The 22771-nt window shown below is 39.1% G+C and overlaps 1 protein-coding gene across 1 annotated transcript in view; it reads left to right on the top strand.

Annotated features, from left to right (window-relative positions):
- The first annotated feature begins 8231 nt into the window (after positions 1-8231).
- The window catches only part of TPO (thyroid peroxidase), a 52478-nt gene continuing 37938 nt past the window's right edge, over positions 8232-22771 (top strand). Inside the window, exons 1-4 of the mRNA XM_073336631.1 lie at positions 8232-8281; positions 11155-11324; positions 14098-14230; positions 18399-18528. Coding sequence (XP_073192732.1) covers positions 8232-8281; positions 11155-11324; positions 14098-14230; positions 18399-18528 — 483 coding nt within the window. The remainder of the gene's footprint in view (positions 8282-11154; positions 11325-14097; positions 14231-18398; positions 18529-22771) is intronic.

The following is a 22771-nucleotide window of genomic DNA, read 5'->3' as shown; positions in this document are numbered from 1 at the left end:
ATCCTATATACCATACACTGAAAAGGTAAAAATGGTCTGTGTGTCAGGTTTGCCATTAATTTCAGTGTGACCCCTATTTGGCCATAAGGATATCTGTTTAGGGGCGTACGCAATGTCACATCATCCTTTCACATGTTGTGAACCAATCTAGTTTGTATCATGCCATATGCTGCACACTAGTGCAATATTTTATTCGTTAACTAATAAAGCGTTACTATGTAAAAACCAAAAAATACTCTAGCAAACGAGTGTTTTCTGATTGTTTGAATCCAATGAAAGATGTCAGATGGCATGAATCTTTGAGGCAAACAAGTCTGAGTTTTTACATAACCTCATTTATTTATTAGGCTAAAGTAAAGCTTTAAATAGCAACTATATTTTACCAGCATCTGAATGAGATAGAAACCATGGGTGATGTCGTGGCTCCTTTTAGGGGGCTTATTCCTTTACCCACTCACTTCCCTGGTCCTTCTCACATGAACAGAGAACAACAATACCCGAAGTCCAAAGGTCCAAACAATTCGATGTTTATTGCGGTGAACTTCCAGCAAGCATGATTCCAGTTTCCTTCCTTAGTGTCCCCCTTCCCAGCTCTGACATGACAGAGCCTTACCTGTGGCCCTGTTCCCATTCCTGCCCTAAGCTAAACATGATTCCAATTTCCCCACTCCCATTCCCTGTTCCCATCCCCCCCCACACACACACACTTCCTGATTGACTGCAGACTATATAGTAAAACTTGAGTTCTGCTTAGCTATACCTTAACCAATCATTTTCCTGAAATTTAACTAACCAATCCTAACATATTGTAACATGATTAGCCAACCAATTATATCCCACCACCTTAATTAGTTTACACCCAGCAAAATTAATTATACAGCAGACAGAAACAATCACGGAACCAGACAGAGACCATGCAAATAAACAATAACAAAGTGGGAACTATAATGACAAAACAATACAGAAGTGAGGATTTCACATCCCAGCTATTGATAAGTGAGTTCTTGCCAGATAGGATGCTATCAAACTAAGTTTCCTTTTACATTTTCTAGGCACTTCCCTTTGTCTGGAGGCGATAGGCATTATCAGGACAGGACTGTATTCCTAACAGCCCAATAGCACCTTATTTCAATGTGACTAGTTTGGAATGTGAGGATGTGACCGGTCGCTTTCCAGTTTATGGCTGCCTCTGTTGTTTAGTCAAAGATCTTAGCGTAAGAACAGGGCCTCAGTAAGAGAAGTCACAGTAAGAGAAGGCCCTTACACCGGCAGACAGTGATTTTGATTCTTTCTTTTATACCTCTATAACTAGCTAAGTGATAAGAATACTCCTAAATTCTTAGAGTATAGGCCTTTACAGACAGGCCTGAATATCTATATCCTAACAGCTCCATCAAAGGTAATGGCAAAAATCCCCTTGACTTCAGTGGGGCCACAATTTCACCTAGTGAGTCCATGTTAAACAGGTTCAGTCCCTAACTAATGCCCAATGGAAGAATAGACGTGAGTTGTTAAAAGAGATGGTAGTTAAAACACAAAAATAAAACGAAAAAAATTAGCTTGGTTTTTCACGGTGAAGTTGGAGCCTAGACGGTGTCAGGGGAGAACAGTGATGATAGCAATCCAATCACAATTTGGTCAAAGTGGTCAGCGGGGGGCACTCCATGTACAATGTACCATTATTAGGCATGGGATCAAGTGATTTCTGTGTACAGGTAGCTCTAAATATCTAAATGTATGTGCTACCCCAAATTTGTTTCTCTCCCATGCCCTCCAGCATTTTTACAATTGTTGATGTCCCTGAGGCCATTACGCAAACAGGGTTTATCTGTATATGGTGAAAGTGACTTGAGATTCATAGATCCCAGGAAAGCTTCTTGCAGCTCTTTGAGGAGACTGAGTATAATAGAAGGTCACTTTTGCTTAGTTGTCTCAATATGGATTTTGGGGCCTACAGCTATGCGACCAGATTTTAAAATGTTGGTTTTCACTTATTGATGTCTCAGTTTCTTCATGTATAAAATGGAGCTGATAATATTTACCACTCTGACAGGGATGTTGTGAAGGTTATTTGATTAACATTTGTGTAGTGCCTCACGGATGATAAATGTCAAGTATTATTAGTACTGCCAGTTGTGCTGCTGGTTGTTGCAATCCATTGGAAACTAAATTGCAATCCAGCTAATTTCAAATAGGGCACCATACTGTTTACATTCTTTCAGAATGTTAACAAAATAATAGATATACAAGATAGAAAGTGTTGCAATGTTCAAAGTTCATTTTTAATGTTCTTCTTAATAGAGGCTTCTTAGGGAATTATAATAATGAATAATATAGAAAAGACCAATCAGCAGGTCCTATTTTCTTTACCTATTATACAAAGAACACAATGATTGAAAATCAGATGACAAATTATATCTGATAAAATGAATATTTGATTGACCCGTGGAACCTTCGAAGGCAGGGTGCTATTGGTGGAAAACAGCTTAGAAAGAGTAAAAATGTAGTAAGCATTTTACATGATGGGCTTGATCATGTAAGCCTCTGAGCACTCTGACCATATCCACTAAGCACATGCTTAAGTGTTTTGCTGGATCAGAGTCAGGATGCTCAGTAACTGCAGGCTTCAGTTCTATATGAAGAAAAATAGCATCTGCAGTTACATTAACAAGTGTAAAATAGCAGGGCTGTCAATCTTCATGGTTCAGGGCACAAAATGATCATTAACTGAAGTTCATAAGAAATATGCCCTATCTTATACAATATTACACAATTTGGTGCCTTTAGGCCAATTCAATAGGTCAATGGGTCCCATAGAAGTTAATGGAAGGTTTGCTATTGACTTAATTTGGCCCTGTGAGTGTGTCTTATACCTTCCTCTTAAACATCAGACCCCTGGCCTTTGCAGAAACAGAACACTGGACTGAGAGGGCTGTTGGTCTGTTTGGATAGTCTGCTAAAGCAGCTGTGTCCTTAAATTCTTAAAATATTTCTGTATTTTCAAGTCACTTTAAAGGTATGTGCAATTTAATAAACTAAACTATTTTCTTTATATGTAAAAGAATATGGTGCAGTTGAATTAGGACATTAGTGAGTACAAAGCCTAAAAAATATGAGAAATGAATCTTACTGCATATTTGAACTTCTGGAAGTTATGGAATTCATAGTACTGCGAAAACTCAAATCATCTCGCTTTAGCTCATAAATAACTGAAGAAGGTCACAATACAATACAAATGAGTTCAGCTCTTGAGAATGAAAAACATTTCTAGGATGAAAAGGCAGTTTCCTACTCAGCCTGGGATTGGGAAACTTGACAGCCCCCCAGTCTGAAGCAAATACTCACCAGCAACCACATACCACACAACAGAACCACTAATCCAGGAACCTATCCTTGCAACAAAGCCCGTTGCCAACTGTGCCCACATATCTATTCAGGGGACACCATCACAGGGCCTAATAACATCAGCCACACTATCAGGGGCTTGTTCACCTGCACATCCACCAATGTGATATATGCCATCATGTGCCAGCAATGCTCCTCTGCCATGTACATTGGTCAAACTGGACAGTCTCTACGTAAAAGAATAAATGGACACAAATCAGATGTCAAGAATTATAACATTCATAAACCAGTTGGAGAACACTTCAATCTCTCTGGTCACGCGATTACAGACATGAAAGTCGCTATTTTACAACAAAAAAACCTCAAATCCAGACTCCAGCGAAAAACTGTTGAATTGGAATTCATTTGCAAATTTGATACAATTAACTTAGGCTTGAATAGAGACTGGGAGTGGCTAAGTCATTATGCAAGGTAACCTATTTCCCCTTGTTTTTTCCTGCCCCCCCCCCCCCCCGGACGTTCTTGTTAAACCCTGGATTTGTGCTGGAAATGGCCCACCTTGATTATCATACACATTGTAAGGAGAGTGATCACTTTAGATAAGCTATTACCAGCAGGAGAGTGGGGTGGGAGGAGGTATTTTTTCCATGCTTTATGTGTATATAAAAAGATCTTCTACACTGTCCACAGTATGTATCCGATGAAATGAGCTGTAGCTCACGAAAGCTTATGCTCAAATAAATTGGTTAGTCGCTAAGGTGCCACAAGTACTCCTTTTCTTTTTGCGAATACAGACTAACACAGCTGTTACTCTGAAACCTATTCCAAGTACAACAGTACAAAATTATGTTTGCTGAATTCATGAACTAGGTTTCCAAACTGCAAGCACACTGAGTGAACAACACTAGATTTTATTTATTACTTCAGCTTGAACTTGAACTGTGATCATAATGGACAAATTCATTTCCTCAGGTAGGTATTTAATATCACCATTTGGACTCTTGTATTATTTTAGACCCTCCCCATATACTTATGAATGCTGTAATTATTGAACAGCAACATATTAAAGTCACTGACTACAGCTACCTTCAATGTTGCTAAGTTTTTAAATGTAAACTTGATTAGACCTATAGGGGGCCAGACAGCTTCAGAATTAGAGAGGAAGTGTACACAGGTGTAGGTCACTCCTTCCCATGGGCACTCTGACACCCATTGGCCAGCCACAGGAAGATGGGCACTAATTGGCTCCTTGCTTCCCACGATCATTAATTTAAACCCTTGCTTGGGTTTTTTTGTCTCACCCTCCCTCCCCTGAGTTATAGTATGGAGCCAAATTGGCTGATGCCTTTGTAGTTTTGTTTTTGTTTCTTCATAGCGTCATCATTAAACAGGAATAGGACTTTCAAATTTAAAAACTAGGAATTTATATAAATGTTTAGTTCACCACAACTTGTGGCTGGTGCACAGTGTGGATGAAAGGCCAAAGAGTTAGTTCCTAGAAATAAAGGAGACCTAGGATTTCAAGCTGATGGAGCTTGGGCCTGTGGGGAAAGGGGAGACCTGAAGTCTTCACAGAATAATGTCTCTCTCTGGTACCTTCTGCCCCCTTCACAGTGGGAAGGGGATTCAGCAGAATGTACTGAATCTTAGGAGTAGGCAGTGGAGAGTCTACCCTGCATTATGGACTATATGTAAGAGGCCCTGTATACCCTGCACTGGATTACTAAATACCTGGTAAGAGTAGAGGGGGCAGATAACACCAGGGAGGGGTGCTAAGTTTAATAAAGTTGTGGCCTGCTGCTTAAATCCATCTTTGTGTCTGTCCTCATTCACTTGCATGTCCTGATCAATGAACTGCTAGCAAAATGCAATATTTTTGAAATAGCTTTCCCAGATTTTAATATTATTTAGTGCCTGATCCAACTCTCACTGTTTGTTGTGCAGTTTATAATTGTCTCGTTATTTCTTTGTGCTGCCCAGGCCTGTTTGTTGTACCCACTTGTTGTCTCTCATCATATAATTAGATTGTTGGTTCTTTAAGGCAGGGGTCATTGTTCTGTCTTTGTCATTATCATAATACAAATAATCATCATTATTGTAATGTTCATTACTATTACAATTATCATACTTATTATGATTTATTATTTTTATTATACTTGTATTATAGTAGTGCCTAGGCATCACAATAAGGATTGTAGGCACTGAACATACACAGAGTAAGAAACTGTCCATGCTCTGAAAAGCTTACACTCTAAATAGACAACACAGACAAAGAGTGGGAAAGTACACAGGGAGAAGTGAAGTAACTCACCCAAGGTCACAGAGCAGATAATTGCCAAAGCCAGCAATAGAAGACTCAGAAGCCTATTCTCTAGACCAGGCTGTCTGCCTGTGCTCTCCCTACCTTAGGTCCTGACCAACCAGAGCTCTGTTGGACCCAGGAATCTATCTCCCGGTGCCAGGCAGCAAGGAAACAGACTCAGTATATTCCATGAGAAATCTCTCAAATTAATTTGTACTTTACTGTCAGCAATTATTACAGGGTACTTTTGTTTCCATCCATTTGTTATTGTTCTCTCTGCCTGATGATTTGCTAAATCTAAAGTGTAAAATGATGATAGTCTGGTTGAAGTTAAGCTATCTAAGCCATGTTGGTTGTAACAGAGAACAAGACAATTAGTGATCTAAAGGCTCTCTGCACTTTGACCAAAATGTGATGTTCTCTAGTCAACATGGAAACCTAACAACAATGTAATTCAGCAGTAATTTCTGGCTACATGTCATAAAGGATTCCTGGAGTTCCTTACATTTAAGTCATTGGCTTTAGATGTATATTTCTAGTAATAATTATATGTGCCACTTATTTATACAACTCCTTCATCCAAAAAGCTCAAAGTATTTCAAATCATTAAGTAATCAAGCTGCTCAAAAACTTGTGTCTTAGGTAAACATTATTGTGCCGAATTTACAGGTAGGATAAACTGAAGCATAGTTAGTTTAAGTGACTTTCCAAAGTAAGACATTGGCACAACCAGGCATAGAACTCAAGAATCCAGACTCTCAGAGCCAACTATTAACCACTAAAATACACTAACTACCCAGTGAAAATACAATGGCAGTCACTCAAGATATATTTTTTTTATTTTTTTTAAAAATACACACACACACACATTTTATTAACTTACAATAACATACACTGCAACATAGATTTAAAATGTAATTAATATACATAAATGTCACTGCACTATGGCCCGCAAAGGAAAACCATACAGTTCCAGTGAATCTAATCAAAACATTAGAAATACAAGTTATGGAACAGACTACATCTTTAATTAGAGAGTTCCCAACCCAGTTTCAGGTACATTGGTACAGATTTTTCTATTCCCTTTCATGAGACAGGCATGCTTTCATAGTGGAGGGAGATGTGCAGTTTAACTAAAGGACCACCCAAAGTCAGCAAATGCCAGCTGAGTTGGAAAGCCTCCATGATTCTGAAAAGAAGTTATTAGCTGAGGGGGAAAGAACCTGGACACCCCAAAAGGCTCTGCCCAGGCCCAAAAACCTCTCCAGAGTGGTAAGACATCTGAGGCAGGGAAATGCATATAGGTGTGTTCATTATTTTGTATAGATCTGTGTATTTCTCATGCTGTTAAGTAAAGAACAATGGTGTTTTAGAATCCTCTCTCAAGAATGTCTGTGTATCTGTTTGTTTTCATTGTTATGTCTCTCTGAAGAGGTAAACTGTAAGCCGCAAGGCTCAAACCTTTGGAGAGGCTTTGGAGGAGATAGCACTAGTTTCAAAGTCTAAGCATTTGCCTCTAGGGTCCTCCCTGCCAAGAGAAGTGTAAGACATTAGGTCTTCACCTGGAATATGTGCCGAGAGGCCCAAAGCTAGGCACAGGGCTTAATCTGCCCACCACCAGCAAGCTAAGGGCACATGGGATTCAGAGCTTGGATCCCCTCACAGCAGTCTGGCAAGTATATAGCAGGAGGAGCATAACCAGATCTGTAACATTAACAAAGAACTGGCCCTAAACAAAATGTATCATTTAGAGGTTTTGGATGAAAAGTTCTACTAAAAAGGATCTTTCCTGCAGAAAATTTCAGTTTTGACAAAAATCCATTTTTCCAGAAGAAAAATATTTCATTTGCATTTTTTGACCAACATTACTTATAATATTCCCATCACTCTGATATCTGTCTGCAAAGAGATGCAGTAGCTTGATTCAAAGAGTAAAGTAAGTGGCCTTTGAGAAATGTACAAAGCTGTTAAAAAGTATATTTTGCTGTCAACTGTTCCTGTTACAGAAATGGGATTCTCTCACTTCCCAATACAAATGCTAACTATTCATTTTAATGTGCCAAAGAGTTAAAAACTCTGTCTGTGTTACAAGGAGCTAAGCTTTTCTTTATAATTTTCCTCTCCTGTCCATTGAAAGTCATCTTATCAAGAAATTAGATTCCAGAGATAATCATCAATGAGTTTGCATCAAAATAATCAAGAAAACAACATATGCAGTTTCCATTTAACCAGTGAATACAAAGGCATTTTCAAAAGTTAAGAAAAATAATATGAAGGAAAGTAGAAGGAATGGGTACAGTATATAAAGCGTCCTAAATTTTTGGTGTAATGAGAAACTGCAGATGAGATGTAATGTCTGAAAAGACCTCAATTGAACCCTGTCAGAAATCTTTCAAAAAACTTCTTCCCGTGAGATTTCCAGCCCCATTTGGTATAAACTCAAGATGTTTAATTTGGACAAGCTGTAGACGAGCCCTAAACTCAAAGATTCTTATGTGAACTGAACCTACATGCTAAATATTTTGAGGTAGGCCTAATTCTATTGAAAGTAGATGAGATTTTCTGAACCAGACCAGAGCTAGGAATGACTGAAGTTGGATCTTTCAAGGTGGAGGAATATCTTAAGGAAGCAGAGTATGTTTTATCTGGGGGGGAAAAGACAAATGACATCCCTGGAAGTGTCTGAGTTTTAATGACAGACTAAAGGTGGCTCAGAGTCTTCAGTCAGAAATAAATACTTTTATTTAGTGTGTACTGCACAGGAGCTATCCTGGTTTCATAGTTCTAACCAACAGGGGAAATAACCTCATTTGCAAAGCCTGTTCCAGATGCCACCAGTTCAGATGCCTTGCAAGCTGCTGTCTGCTGCTGGTGCCTCTGTATACCCAGGCAAGTGGACAAAAGGGACGATCTGTATATGCTGGGAAGTGAAAAATCAATTTCTATGCCCCAAATAAGAAACTACTCTTGCAGAAGGTCACTAAACATTACCAGTTATTCACTGACACTCAAGTTCTCAAAGGGGTGTCGAAAAATGAAATGAGTTTCATTTAATATTCTGTAAAACTTCACTGTTCTGGGATATCTCTTGAGGGGTATAAGGTAACTCAGGCTTAAAAGCATGTTAGGAATTTTCAAACACTGCCTTCAATAAATGTTAGTTCAAGGCAAAAGAAAGATACTATATATAAAACTGAAGGAGTATGGCCAATACAGATGAGAAATCTTTTTGAAAATTATCCATATGTATTTAAATATTGCCTCCTGAGAAGGCTAAGGTAATTGAGAACTGATATTTGAGAATTTGAAAAATAAGTGTAATCATAGAATCATAGAATATCAGGGTTGGAAGGGACCACAGGAGGTCATCTAGTCCACCCCCTGCTCAAAGCAGGACCAATCCCCAATTGGTCTCTGCAATTAATCTCTGCAAGTTGCTCATACACTTTAGGATTTAGGCAACTATGCTCACATCTAAACACCTCAGGCCTGAATTTTATCTCTCATACACTGGTTTTTATACTTCCATAATTCCTTTGACTTCAGTGGAGTTGTTTCTGAATTACACAGTCTGTGAGATTTGTTGATTAATTTTACCCTTGTCACTCTCAGGACTAGAACTCGGCAAATAACTGATTTTTCGGTAAGTTGGTAATTTCAAAAAATCAGAGTAAAAATCATTTTGGATCAGACCAAAAATCAAAAAATATTTGAATTTGTTGGCAAATGAAAAAGTTTGAGGGAAAAAAATGTTTTTGGTTGAATACATTTCATTTTGATTTTGAGCATTTTACATGTTTTTTACATGTATAATTTTAAAATTAAATTAAAGGAAATTTCAAAATGAAAAGCCCTTTTGAACCAGAAAAATCAAAATTTATTTTTTACATTGTAAATACAAAACATTTTGATTTTTTTCAGATTTTTTTGGTTGGTTGGTTGCACTGTTTTTTTGTTTTTTCTTTAAACAAACAATTTACAAAACACAGTGGTGTTACCAAATCTAAATTTTTCACCATAAAATTGTGGTCAAAATGTTTTGCCTACCTCTAATCAGGACCCAGTTCCACTATTCTTTCACATGCAGAGCTGAGCTGCAGTGGAGCACAGTGAAGATAAGGCCTGGAAGTCAGTTAATTTCTCTCTATGTCAAACAAAGTGCTGCACATCAGATTTCCATCCAAACTATATGTAAAGCATGAGCCTAGAGAACACATCACCAAACTGAGCTTGGCTTGCTTTGAGGCAAGACTCATTGAAGTCATTGGGAACTTTGCCACTGACTTTAGGTGGTTTTGCAACAAACCCTAAATGGTTAAATATTTGTGAAAACTCCTAGGTATAGCATTTACAGCACTTCGCTGATTGAATATGAGCAGGTGCACAGTGAATGGGAACTCAGCCAGCTACCCATTATGTGGAGCTGGTTTTTTTACTATAGACACTTGTCTGAGGTCTCAAGTTTGATTGAGTGGACTGTTTCTTGATTGAGCACTTAACTGTATATTTTATGCCCTAAGCTGTCTGTGATCTTAAATGTGACATTTAAACCAAACCTACCATTTGGCTTCACTCTTCGGTTAATGCTACATTGTGACTATTGTATTTAGCATCGATTAGTATTTTGTCCACAAGGTATCCCTTCGTATCCTTATGTAATACAAATTTTGCTTCAGGGCATCATCAATTCACAACAAGCATAAAAGGGAAGTGGTTTAGTTCTTCTGGCAAAGTTTATTCCTATTTGCCACTTGAGATATTGAGTGACATTCCTTCTGTCCTCTGTCCAGCAGCATTATTTCTGGTGTAGCCATAGAAATGACAGAACATTACTGCAGTTATTTTCCACTGAATGTCTTTAGCATTTGCTTCAGTCTAATCTGAACCATCCCAAGTGATGGTGTTTCCAGCTAAAATGAAAAAATGAGGCACATATCTGAATGCAATATTTAGAGTGCAGTTTTAACAGAGGGATTACCACCTTCTTGTTACAATTTGATGCCTTAGAAATTTCACAGGCTTGTTTAGTTTCCATATTGCTTTGCAAAGTCATGTCTAATTTGTTGTCCATGAGCAACCTAAAGTCTCTTTTGGCATGATAACTTTCCATGTTACTCCCTTTCATGGAGTAACTGAACAACTAAGTAGATATTCGGAAAACTCCTGTTAGGCTGCAAGGAACCTTAGCTTATATGTTGGTTTTTTTTCCTAAAATATAGTATTTCTAACTCAAATCTTTAACTATTTCCAATATGTGTACACACATTATGATTTGTTATATTGTGATTTCAGACCACGAGTGTTTTCCTTCTCCATCTAGACAGAGCTCTGTATATAATTATTAATAAGTTTCATAAAAAGGGAACACTGAACGGAATGCATTTTCCCTTGTTAACATGGATACAAATATTTTTAACAAATAGCAAAAGATGATAAAAATCTTCCCAGGTTCAATCTTTTCCACTTAAGCCCTAATTACACTTAAATGCATATTTTATCTGTTATAGAAATCTTCAAAGGAGGGGAATAATAGCTCCTGCTCTGCTGCTGGCTTTTTCAAAATTTCCTGAACAAGAAAGTCAAGATATTTCCCAAGCTGCTGAAAGAATGGAAACTTCAACACAAGTGCTGGAAAAAAAAGTTCACCAGAAGCAGAAACGCTCACCGCATCCAAGTGGTAAATACAACACACAGGCAGAAATCCCTGTTGATAGCTTAAGGGTTATCTCCTAGATTGAAAGTGTGTTGACTTCATTTTTATTTTATGCAGGCAGGAGACTATTCATCCCCAAACCTTAGAGTCACAGTGTATGCCGTTCAGATCTTAAAAGCATCTTACAAATAGTTAACCTCTATTGTGTTTTGCTTCTGATTGTACTGCTCTGGTGCTTGAGGATCTAAACAGCAGCATTTCGCCATTAGCATCCTTTGCAATCCCACACATGCACTTGGATTGTCTACAAATCATCTCACAAATATACTGAATGCCCTGTGTGTTTTGTTGAGCTTCTTAGGTCAGAGGCTTTGGTCCTTCTGGAGCCTGAAGTTGGCAGACACAGAAGGGTACTGTTTGTATCTTTTTCCTCTGGGGCACTGAGTTCCTGAAATATGTTTCCTCCAGACATGGAAGGACTTCTTACTTTTCATGGTGCATTGATTTTATGTATTTTATATGCTATTTTACTGTTTTATGTAATGCACTGGAAAGTTCAAAGTTGGAGAGTTGTCTAAGTAATACAACATCATCATTATTACTATAATTATTATTTTAAGATGGGCAAAACCAACCCCCCTGGCATTTGGGATGTTTGAAATTCAGACCTAGATCCAAATATGTCATGACTTAATACCATCTCTATAAATAATAACATTGTAATAATATTTATTTTCTTTCTTAGTATTATAAATGGACTTTTTTTTCTCTGTTCAAGAGATGGAAGACCTAGACTGTTGCAAACAAACATCAAGCACTACAGTTCTCTCTCTTGGGTTTTTTCTTGGGAAATTCATGCCATACACAGAAACTAAGGGCTTGTCCATGCTGTCCCACAGTTCAGACTATGGGGGTGTGAATAGCAGTGCACGCCAAAGTGCTATGCTGTAATTCCCCCTTGTGGATACTGTTGCCTATGCACAAGTCCACCTCCTGACCTGATTGGCTTTGAGAGCCTTAACTAAAGGCCAAATCTCAACATCTGCATTGCTATTTGTGGCATGCTAGCTTGAGTCTGTCTGCCTGGGCTGAGAGGCTGGCTCCTAGCAGACATACTCACACAGGCCCCAAGCAGGAGGGCTGTGAAGTCCCCAGACTTGAAGGCAGAGTTTACAGGTCAGGGAGGACAGGGATAAGAAGCACACAGCCCCAAGAAAGTGAAATTGTGAAACTAAAAGGAGGGTTGGTTAACCTGAATAAAGTGGCCCCAAGAGAGGAGGAATCTTGTTCTTAAAGACTCTGGATGTAGGTGTATTATTCTCAGAACTCAGAGGAAAAACTGAGGCAGGGTCACAAGGTGGCACTCTGGAACAGCACCTACCCACATACTGCCTAATGGTGTCTAGATTCCTGCTTCTCCCCAGCCCCCCACATTCTAATTCATTAATTCTGTCCCCCCACCCCCACCCCATCTGTCCCTTCTCCAGCTCATCAATTAATAATTCACTTTCCTAGCCCCAGTATCAGTTCTACCCATCCAGTCCCACATCTGCCCCTGGCCACCCAGCATCCCCATTGATGCTCCTTCAGTTTCAAGGGTTCTTTACCCCTCTTTCCCTAGCCTGGGGGGTGGACAGCTGCATCAGGGTCCTCTTCACCCCTCTCCCCATTCCCAGGATTGATGTGAGAGGAGAGGGGAGAACAGACTGATCCAGGAGGAAAAGAGGGGACAGGATCAGAGAGCCACTTGAGCTGTTCGACTCTTTCTGCACCCCATCTTCCTCTCTTGTGAAAATGGTGTTGGATGCTTCTACTCTCCCTCCCCTCCCCAAAACCTCTTTTTGGCTCCTGAGGGAAAAGGGATAAAACTCTGCCTGCTTCCTGCAGCAGCAATTATTAGCTGCTTTCCCTTACCCCACCTCTTGCAGAAGAGCAGCCAGTCTCCAGCAGATCTGATATTCATTTGAGGGCTGGAGTTTCTTGCTTTACCCTGAGGTTGGCTCCAAAAGGGGTTGAAATCATGTGACTCACAATGAACACTGATGGCCACTGGGCTCCATCTTTTGCCTGTAGCTTCAGCGCAGAGGAGTGGCTCTTGTTACATACGGATGTTGGTGTGGCTGCAGAGACCACAGGTCATCCTCCACCTCAGAAGGTGAGGCTGTGGGATCAGGGAGTTGCAGGCTGTGGTCACTGTTGTGTTGGAATGGTGTTATATTTCAATAAAAGAATGCAGTTGTTAATGACACGCTTTCCATGCCTTCATAAAGAGAGCACCTGACTCTTAAAGTGCAATGTTAGCTCCTTTCTGTATTTAGGTCAGCGCACCTGTAACTATAATGGCCCTAATTTTTCACTAGCTTTTTGGATTCTTTCCTTTTTGTTTGTCATATGCCCAATTCACTTTAGATATTGTTGTAAGTTTTATGCAGTTTCTCAGATCTCAGAAACTACAGTAATTTTAACTAATTCAATTAATAATTTAATTAGTTCTAATAAAACTGCCCAGATCTAGTACCTAATAAATACTATATACCTTTTTCATCTAGCCAGGGAGCAGAAATAATTCCATGTATCTACATGTCTAGGGAAGATGAATAGCTAAAATGGCCTTATTTATATAAACTACATGGTTAATACTTGTGAATAACAAATACATTAGCAGAAATGACAGGGATAACAGCTGACTAATGTTGACTTTTGTAATGGATTCTACTGTAACAGATACAACATTATTCTTTAACAAATAGAGCAAACAAACGGGTCATGTTGGGTTGGCTGTTTTTTTTTTTTCCAGATCTTTTATCACCTGATCTGCTCAGCATGATTGCCAATATTTCTGGATGTCTGCCTTACATGCTGCCACCAAAATGTCAAAATAATTGCCTAGCCAATAAATACCGCCTCATCACTGGTGCGTGCAATAACAGGTATGTAACTTGCGTTGTTTAGGACACAGTTCTCTTCCTGTTATTCATAAAGGTATGGGTTTTGACCTAGAAGAAAATGAAATGGTTACTTAATTTCATGTTAGATTAAAGAAAACAATGAAGAAAGAAAAACCACTGTAATATCTCCATGAGAAAAGAAAGAAAACAGTGTTTCCACTATTCAGTTTTTCTCATAGCTGTTCCCTAGCAGATAGACATTCAAAGGTACAGTACAGATTTCTTACACGCAAACCACAAAGTGATGTTAAAATGCTTGTGCATCAGAGCCTTGGTTGGCTGAAGGTTTTGGGACACATTCAAAACATTCAGTTGAACATGGTTTTGGATGAGGGGGAGGTGTCTGGTCATTGGGAGGGAGGCTGGGAGGGATAGCTCAGTGGTTTGAGCATTGGTCTGATAAACCCAGGGTTGTGAGCTCAATCCTTGAGGAGGACATTTAGGGATCTGGGGCAAAAATTGGGGATTGGTCCTGCTTTGAGCAGGGGGTTGGACTAGATGACCTCCTGAGATCTCTTCCAACCCTGATATTCTATGATCTTTGTATAATCTGTGCTTTGAGCCTCAGAGCACAGTACAGAGATACCAGCCTGCCCCAGAATGGTTTATCCACAGTGAAAAGTTTCCTACATCTGGCATTCAGTGAAGGGAATGCAGACTGGTCAGCTTTTAAAGGGCCTGGAGCTTTACTGTGTCTGTGGACATAACCAACATTTAGTTAACCAGACTGTTTGGTGAACTGAACTTCAGTTAAATAGTATTGTATCATATTTTAATACTTCGACAAAAAAAAAAGATATATTGACCAGGCCTCTGTGAATTTCAAGAGCATAAACTCTTCAACAACGCATTAAATCCCAGAATTCATATTTGCTAATATCTGGGGCGGCTACAGGGAGACTTTAAAATTGACTTTTCTTCCTGTCAAAGTTTTATTTATAACTACTTCTCCTTAAAGGGCTTATTAACAAGAGCTTGGTTTTTTTATTGATGAGGCCATTAGAAAAATTACGGCTGTGATTAATTTGCAGCTTTCACGATTCGCGTGGCTCAAAAATAAATGTATTATCATTGCTACTGGTCCAGTTTAGCCTCCACAAACACTGACCTGCTCTCATGTCACGACACACTTCCTAACTGCATTTGACTGCTTACTTCTTATGGTAAGAAGAACACAGGTTTTCCAAAGTGCTAACTCAAGTTATCCAGCCAAAAGCTTTTAAATAGCGAGAGAGATTTTTACTTCAGAAGAATCACCCTGATTTGATTTGCAATGAAAGCGGGGGTGGAGGTAGAGGTGGGGTCAGGGGAGGTTCCTTAGCTATCGCTGGGATTTTGGGGGTTTGTGCCAAACTGAAAATTCCAAACAAAGAATTAACCTTGGTTAATAATGCTGTTTATTTTTCTAGCTGAAAGATGTCTTTAACTCCCCTGTATGTGTTGGGGACTGGGAGAATATCTCAGTCACATTTTTATTCTGCTATAATCAATTTGAGTAGATTTTGAACTTTTGAACTTTTCACTCAAGTGTAACTCAAACAGGAAATTCAGAATTTCTGTTTCAAATGTTTAAAAATAGCAGCTATGGAATTGTATTGGCAGCTGATGCATGTGGAGTGAAAGGGCTGGGCATTCCCAAATGCACCATGTGCAAAAAAGATAAAATAATGTGTTTTCTAGCTCTAAAATCTAGTTATTACAGAAATGAGTTGTCCAGCTAGTTAGGTTATTGTCTTTAACCAACAAAGGAATTTCATTATATAATTCTCATTCTTGCATCCTTATGGCCATTTGTTCAAGTGCCTTTCATGTGAAAACTTAAGTGTAATAACAAAGGATCCATGCTTGCAGCTATTTCTTTGTGCATCTCCCGAGTTGTGTCCCTGACATCTCAGAAAGATTTGAAACATAGAGTCCTCCACTACAGTATTATATAGTCATACCACATTAATTCAAATATTTCCTTTCTACATCTTGATACCAAAACCTGGCACACTAAAAAAAAAGGCATTCAAAAGATATAAATCCAGGTAATAAACTGCATCTTAAACCTTCAGGTCCCTTCTAAGGCACAACAAAACAAATTTTGAGCTATCCAAAAATGTGTAATGCCAGTATGAGTGAGTGAAAAATCTCCACTTGACATAGAAGAAATCATATTTGATTACATCATAAGGATCTGTGAAACAGTAACCCTCTATTTCAACTGCCTGGGGATAAATCCTGCTCGCTTAATTCCATGGACTTCAGGGGTGGGGGGATTTGCTTGAATAATATAAACTGGATTCATCTCTGGATCTTTTTCACAGTCTTTTCTTTCTACATTTTGGTCATAAATTGCCTTTTAATGAACTTTTCCAAAGTGCTCAGTTTTGAAACAGCAGATACTATTAAAAATAAGTAGAACTATAATATGTGAATGCAGAGAATAGAGCAGGAATCCATAAATATAGAATCAAGTGTATTTGTTAAACTACACTGGCTTGATACACTGTTTAAGAGGGCATTAATTCCATCTTTACATAATAATAAAAAGCATCTGAAAGGGATTTTACTGCAGTAACATTCTAGTGAGCTGCTAAAATATAAAAGCAATCAGGAGAAAAATCACTGGTTAAGCAGTTAAATTAACATTTCATTATTTTTAATTGAGTGGAATAGCACTACACTATGTGCAGTACTTTATGCAATTTCAATAAAGACAAATCAACTGTAACTAATTTGAATGCTTTATTAAGGCACATTTCAACCTTCCAGTGTGAATTATTCGGGTTAATTAAGTGTATTACTGTCCCATATAGCTTTGCAAATTAAGCCACTTTGGTATGCTGAAGATCAGTGGAGGATTAATAAAATAATTGTTCCCAATTTAGTGTCTCCATAGCATATAGATGTATGTGTAACACCCTGGAGTTCCACTTTCTGTCTCTGAACATTCCTAGTTCTTTGTGGCTCAGCCTTAGAATATTAGAGTAAACCTAATATGCTTTTAATATTTTATCTCTGCTTTTGAATATTGTGTGTATTTAGCAAGTTATGAAATGTACTAGATTGAGCATCCTAGACACCTACTTAAGTACTGCCTTTTGCTACAGAACTGCACCAACTTACCCATAGTGCCCCACCAATGTGCTTCAACCCTACCCTATCCTACCTCTACAGTGACAGGGAAATTCAATTTCAATGCCTATTTAGTCCCTGGCTTTCAGGGGTGCCAGTTGGGCTGGAGCAGTGGTGTTTATGAACCGGATTGAGAGCGCTAAACTAATTTCTCATGGGCCATTACAGCATCATGAGATGGTCTGAAGCTGCAAAACGTGAATCTGAATTTTAAATATCACAGATTGCGGGGGAGAGGAGGGGAAATTAGGGGGTTTTAGTTTAATTCATTGTAAAAATAGGGACTATTTACAGAATTAAGATCCAGAGTCACCAAAAATTCTAAGGATTTGGTTTGGGTCTGTCTGTGCTTCTGACCTGCTTATTTTGAGCTCAGTTGCCAATTTATTGATCCAGACAGTCTCACATCCTTTCTCCAATATAAAGTATTTTGATTTTAAGTGATAGGTAGATTAGATATGTTTATGATGGATGGAGGACTACCTGGGTCCAGTCCAGGCCTCAGTGGGGGTTTTGTCATTGACTTCATTGGAGACAGAATTTCACCTTAGGTTTCTTCACTCCCAGTCATTATCCCTACTCCCTAAGATGATTGCCTCCCTACATCCTCACCAACCCACTGATCATTCCTCTTCCCTCCAGCCCCACTCTTCCCTGCCCTAACACCCAATTCCAAGCTCTAAACAAGAGCACTTGATGAAGGCCAGCAAGAGCTGTAACATTTCTTTCCCTTTTTTTCTAATGAATGAGTACACAGTCTCAAAGTCCTTATGTGGGCAAAGCACCCGTAGATTTTTAAAGGAGAGTAGCCTAAGCTAGGAACATAAGTTCAGGCCCTGAAATTTTTTATTTTAGTAAATAAAGTCTTTTTAGCCCTTCCTTTGGGGCAAATTGGCTTTGGTATGCCTTGGTGTCTTTTCAGAGATCTTTTAAATAAATAGCCCAGTATCTGTAAATACACTTATGTCTGATGAATATTTTAAAATTAAAAATGTTGGAAAAAACATTTTCTAATCTTTTATTTCCCCAGGGAACATCCTAGATGGGGAGCCTCCAACACTGCTCTGGCTAGATGGCTCCCTCCAGTTTATGAAGATGGAATCAGCCAGCCCAAAGGATGGAATCCCAACTTCTTCTTTAATGGATCTCAACTGCCATTGGTTAGAACACCATGAAATCATTTGAAACACTTGATTTGGGCTACATGCATGCCTGGGACTGTACAATCCTTTTTAAATCAATGAAGTCAAACTGCAGTTGAATATGGTTCGTTAGCACTTATGTCGACACAACTTTTCTGAAAAAAACAACCCCCTAAGTGACATAAGATTTGCCAGCATAAGCGCTCGTGTACACAGCGCTATGTTGGTGGGAGACACTCTCCCGCCAACATAGCTACTGCTGGTTGTTGAGCTGGTTTTATTCTGTCGACGGGAGAGCTCTCTCCTATCAGCATAACATAGCTATATGAACAATCTTACAGCTGTGCCACTGTAAGCTTGTAAGTGTAGACATGGCCTAAATTTTGGAGTGGTGTGTTTTAATTAAGCATATATTCAGGAGTCCAACTACCTGAGTCCTCTCTTTATACTCAAACCTTACTTAGGCATGACTTCAGTTGGAGTTTCTTTGAGTAAGGATTTGGGCCATTATTGGATATTTAATTAGTACCTGAAGTATAGGCATGGATTTGACATTTGAGAAAGAAGGCAAAGCCTTTTCAATTAAAACTTTAATACATATTCCAATAACTGCATCACAGTAGTGCATTCAGCGGTTTATATCACCAGCACTTTGTCTGAAAATAGATTGGTAATGGTCTAGATTGAATAACTACTGAATTGAAATTTGCTCTGAGGTACTGCCAAACCAGATTTTTATACAGTGCTTGTTTTATAAAAGTCTGTACTCGAGAACTGTGGAGAGAGTTGGGCCTATAAAGTGGCCAGTGGAAAATCCTACTCTATGTACATTTACAATTGTGTGGTCTTTTTAACGAACTTGGTGGCTGAGGTAAACAGAGAGCCATTTATTCTGCAGTTGTGATACGAACCTTTGAAAAAGAAATCATTAATTCACTATAAGGAGACTATTACATGCACAGTAGTTACTTAAGGCAGCTTCTGGATAACAACACAAATGGGAAATGTACTGCAGGTAAATATATTGTTCATTTTATATACATCAATACAATTTATTTGCACATTAAGATAACACAATTGCACAAATATTACCAATATACCATGATTTCATCTATTATGTAATTCAAACTACTAACGTAAGGAACCACTGCAATATTACTTTTTGGATTTTTGAATTACTTTGGATTTTTGCACAGCATATTGTTATAATACAGCAGAGCTGGCAATAGTGAAAGGTCTGAACCAAAACATTTATGTCTGAAACTGGATGCAAACTTCCCTATGTTCAGTGGAGAGGATTGGATCTGGTGTGTCTGCTTCGGGCCCATCTCAAATTGTCAGATTTAACTCTTACTATATTGACTCAGAAACCACAGTCTTTTGTTGTATTCATTTTACCCTTCACATATTTAATAATGATGGGAGACAAATTTTAGTGTTAATGTCACTTTCAAGTCCTTTCACAAATTAAATGGCATCATAACTTCAAGCAGTACAGTGTGGGGTTTATAGATGAAAAACTGACATTTCAATGAGAAATTTTACAGTGAATGTTATCAATCACACATATTTCCAGGTTCATTAAGTCTTGTGCTAATGGAGTGAAACACATTAAAAAAAAGCTTGTACTATTGCAAGGAATCTGATCATTCAGCATAACACCAACAAGCTTCCCTCCCCTTTTGTTAAACTACACTTTAAAATACCATACAATATACGAATATGAAATTAGTGCTATGTAAAAAAAAATAAGAATTCTATGCTATTTTTCCCTTAGTTGCAGAGTTCAGTTATTTGTGTTCTTTTATCTATTATAAGTTACTCTTTAATAGCAGGTTTCAGAGTAGCAGCTGTGTTAATCTGTATTCGCAAAAAGAAAAGGAGTACTTGTGGCACCTTAGAGACTAACCAATTTATTTGAGCATAAGCTTTCGTGAGCTACAGCTCACTTCATCGGATGCATTCAGTGGAAAATACAGGGAGGAGATTTATATACGCACAGAACATGAAAAAATGTGTGTTATCATACACATTGTAAGGAGAGTGATCACTTAAGATGAGCTATTACCAGCAGGAGAGCAGCGGGGGGAACCTTTTGTAGTGATAATCAAGGTGGGCCATTGCCAGCAGTTAACAGGAACGTCCGAGGAGCAGTAGGGGATGGGTGGGGGAATAATCATGGGGGAATATTTTACTTTGTGTAATGACCCATCCACTCCCAGTCTCTATTCAAGCCTAAGTTAATTGTATCCAGTTTGCCAATTAATTCCAATTCAGCAGTCTCTCCTTGGAGTCTGTTTTTGAAGTCTTTTTGTTGTAATATTGTAACCTTTAGGTCTGTAATTGAGTGACCAGAGAGATTGAAGTGTTCTCCGACTGGTTTATGAATGTTATAATTCTTGACATCTGATTTGTGTCCATTTATTCTTTTACATAGAGACTGTCCAGTTTGACCAATGTACATGGCAGAGGGACATTGCTGGCACATGATGGCATATATCACATTGGTAGATGTGCAGGTGAACGACCCTCTGATAGTGTGGCTGATGTGATTAGGCCCTATGATGATGTCCCCTGAATAGATATGTGGACACAGTTGGCAACGGGCTTTGTTGCAAGGATAGGTTCCTGGGTTAGTGGTTCTGTTGTGTGGTGTGTGTGGTGAGTATTTGCTTCAGGTTGGGGGGCTGTCTGTAGGCAAGGACTGGCCTGTCTCCCAAGATTTGTGAGAGTGATGGGTCTTCCTTCAGGATAGGTTGTAGATCCTTGATGATGTGTTGGAGAGGTTTTAGTTAGGGGCTGAAGGTGATGGCTAGTGGTGTTCTGTTATTATCTTTGTTAGGCCTGTCCTGTAGTAGGTGACTTCTGGGTACTCTTCTGGCTCTGTCAATCTGTTTCTCCACTTCAGCAGGTGGGTACTGTAGTTGTAAGAATGCTTGATAGAGATCTTGTAGGTGTTTGTCTCTGTCTGAGGGTTTGGAGCAAATGCGGTTGTATCGTAGAGCTTGGCTGTAAACGATGGATCATGTGGTGTGGTCTGGGTAAAAGCTGGAGGCATGTAGGTAGGAATAGCGGTCAGTAGGTTTCCGGTATAGGGTGGTGTTTATGTGACCATCGCTTATTAGCACCATAGTGTCCAGGAAGTGGATTTTTTGTGTGGACTGGTCCAGGCTGAGGTTGATGGTGGGATGGAAAGTGTTGAAATCATGGTGGAATTCCTCAAGGGCTTCTTTTCCATGGGTCCAGATGATGAAGATGTCATCAATGTACCACAAGTAGAGTAGGGGCATTAGGGGATGAGAGCTGAGGAAGCGTTGTTCTAAGTCAGCCATAAAAATGTTGGAATACTGTGGGGCCATTCGGGTACCCATAGCAGTGCTGCTGATTTGAAGGTATACATTGTCCCCAAATGTGAAATAGTTGTGGGTGAGGACAAAGTCACAAAGTTCAGCCACCAGGTTTGCCATGACATTATTGGGGATACTGTTCCTGACGGCTTGTAGTCCATCTTTGTGTGGAATGTTGGTGTAGAGGGCTTCTACATCCATAGTGGCCAGGATGGTGTTTTCAGGAAGATCACCGATGGATTGTAGTTTCCTCAGGAAGTCAGTGGTGTCTCGAAGATAGCTGGAAGTGCTGGTAGCGTAGAGCCTGAGGAGGGAGTCTACATAGCAGAACATACAGAGTAAAGGTAAGGGATAAATATTAGAATTACCGTAAGACAGAATATTAGAAGACAGTGTAGCTCAAAGCCATCTCCATGGTCATTTACAGCACATAGTTACAGAGATATGAAAACCTTTGTCAGTAAATTACAGTGAACCACAGATGGCCTCTATACTCCTGTGAGTAAGTTATTCCCATGTGGGAGACTGGAAATGCCACCAATGTGCACTTTCAATGAATTTTCCCCCATTCCTGTGAGTTTCCCATCAAGTTGCAATCCTGCAAAACCGCTTGGGTTTTGGGCCACAGACCCCCTGCCATCTGCACAGAGGGTGTGTACCGCTGTACTGTCTCCTAACCTACTATTTCTGTGCAGTTCTTTCAGCAGTGTGACTCAGCAGGCTGCTGTCCATGAGAGGGTGTTTCACAGCCCCAAAGAGAAATCTGAAAGATAATGTTGTCTCAGTCAGTATTAACTTGTGTTGGTTTGCCCTGATAATTTTGGCTGGGTGAAGAGGCAACTATGCCATGTTGAGTAAGCATCCCCTCATGTAAATCTCTCAGAAGGGTTTCTGCAGAGTTGAGATAAGGAGCA

This window comes from Lepidochelys kempii, chromosome 3, assembly GCF_965140265.1.
Source record: "Lepidochelys kempii isolate rLepKem1 chromosome 3, rLepKem1.hap2, whole genome shotgun sequence".
In the NCBI taxonomy this organism is placed as follows: domain Eukaryota; kingdom Metazoa; phylum Chordata; order Testudines; family Cheloniidae; genus Lepidochelys; species Lepidochelys kempii.
Note: the sequence above shows the minus strand (reverse complement) of the source record. Positions and strands in the feature narration are given on the sequence as shown.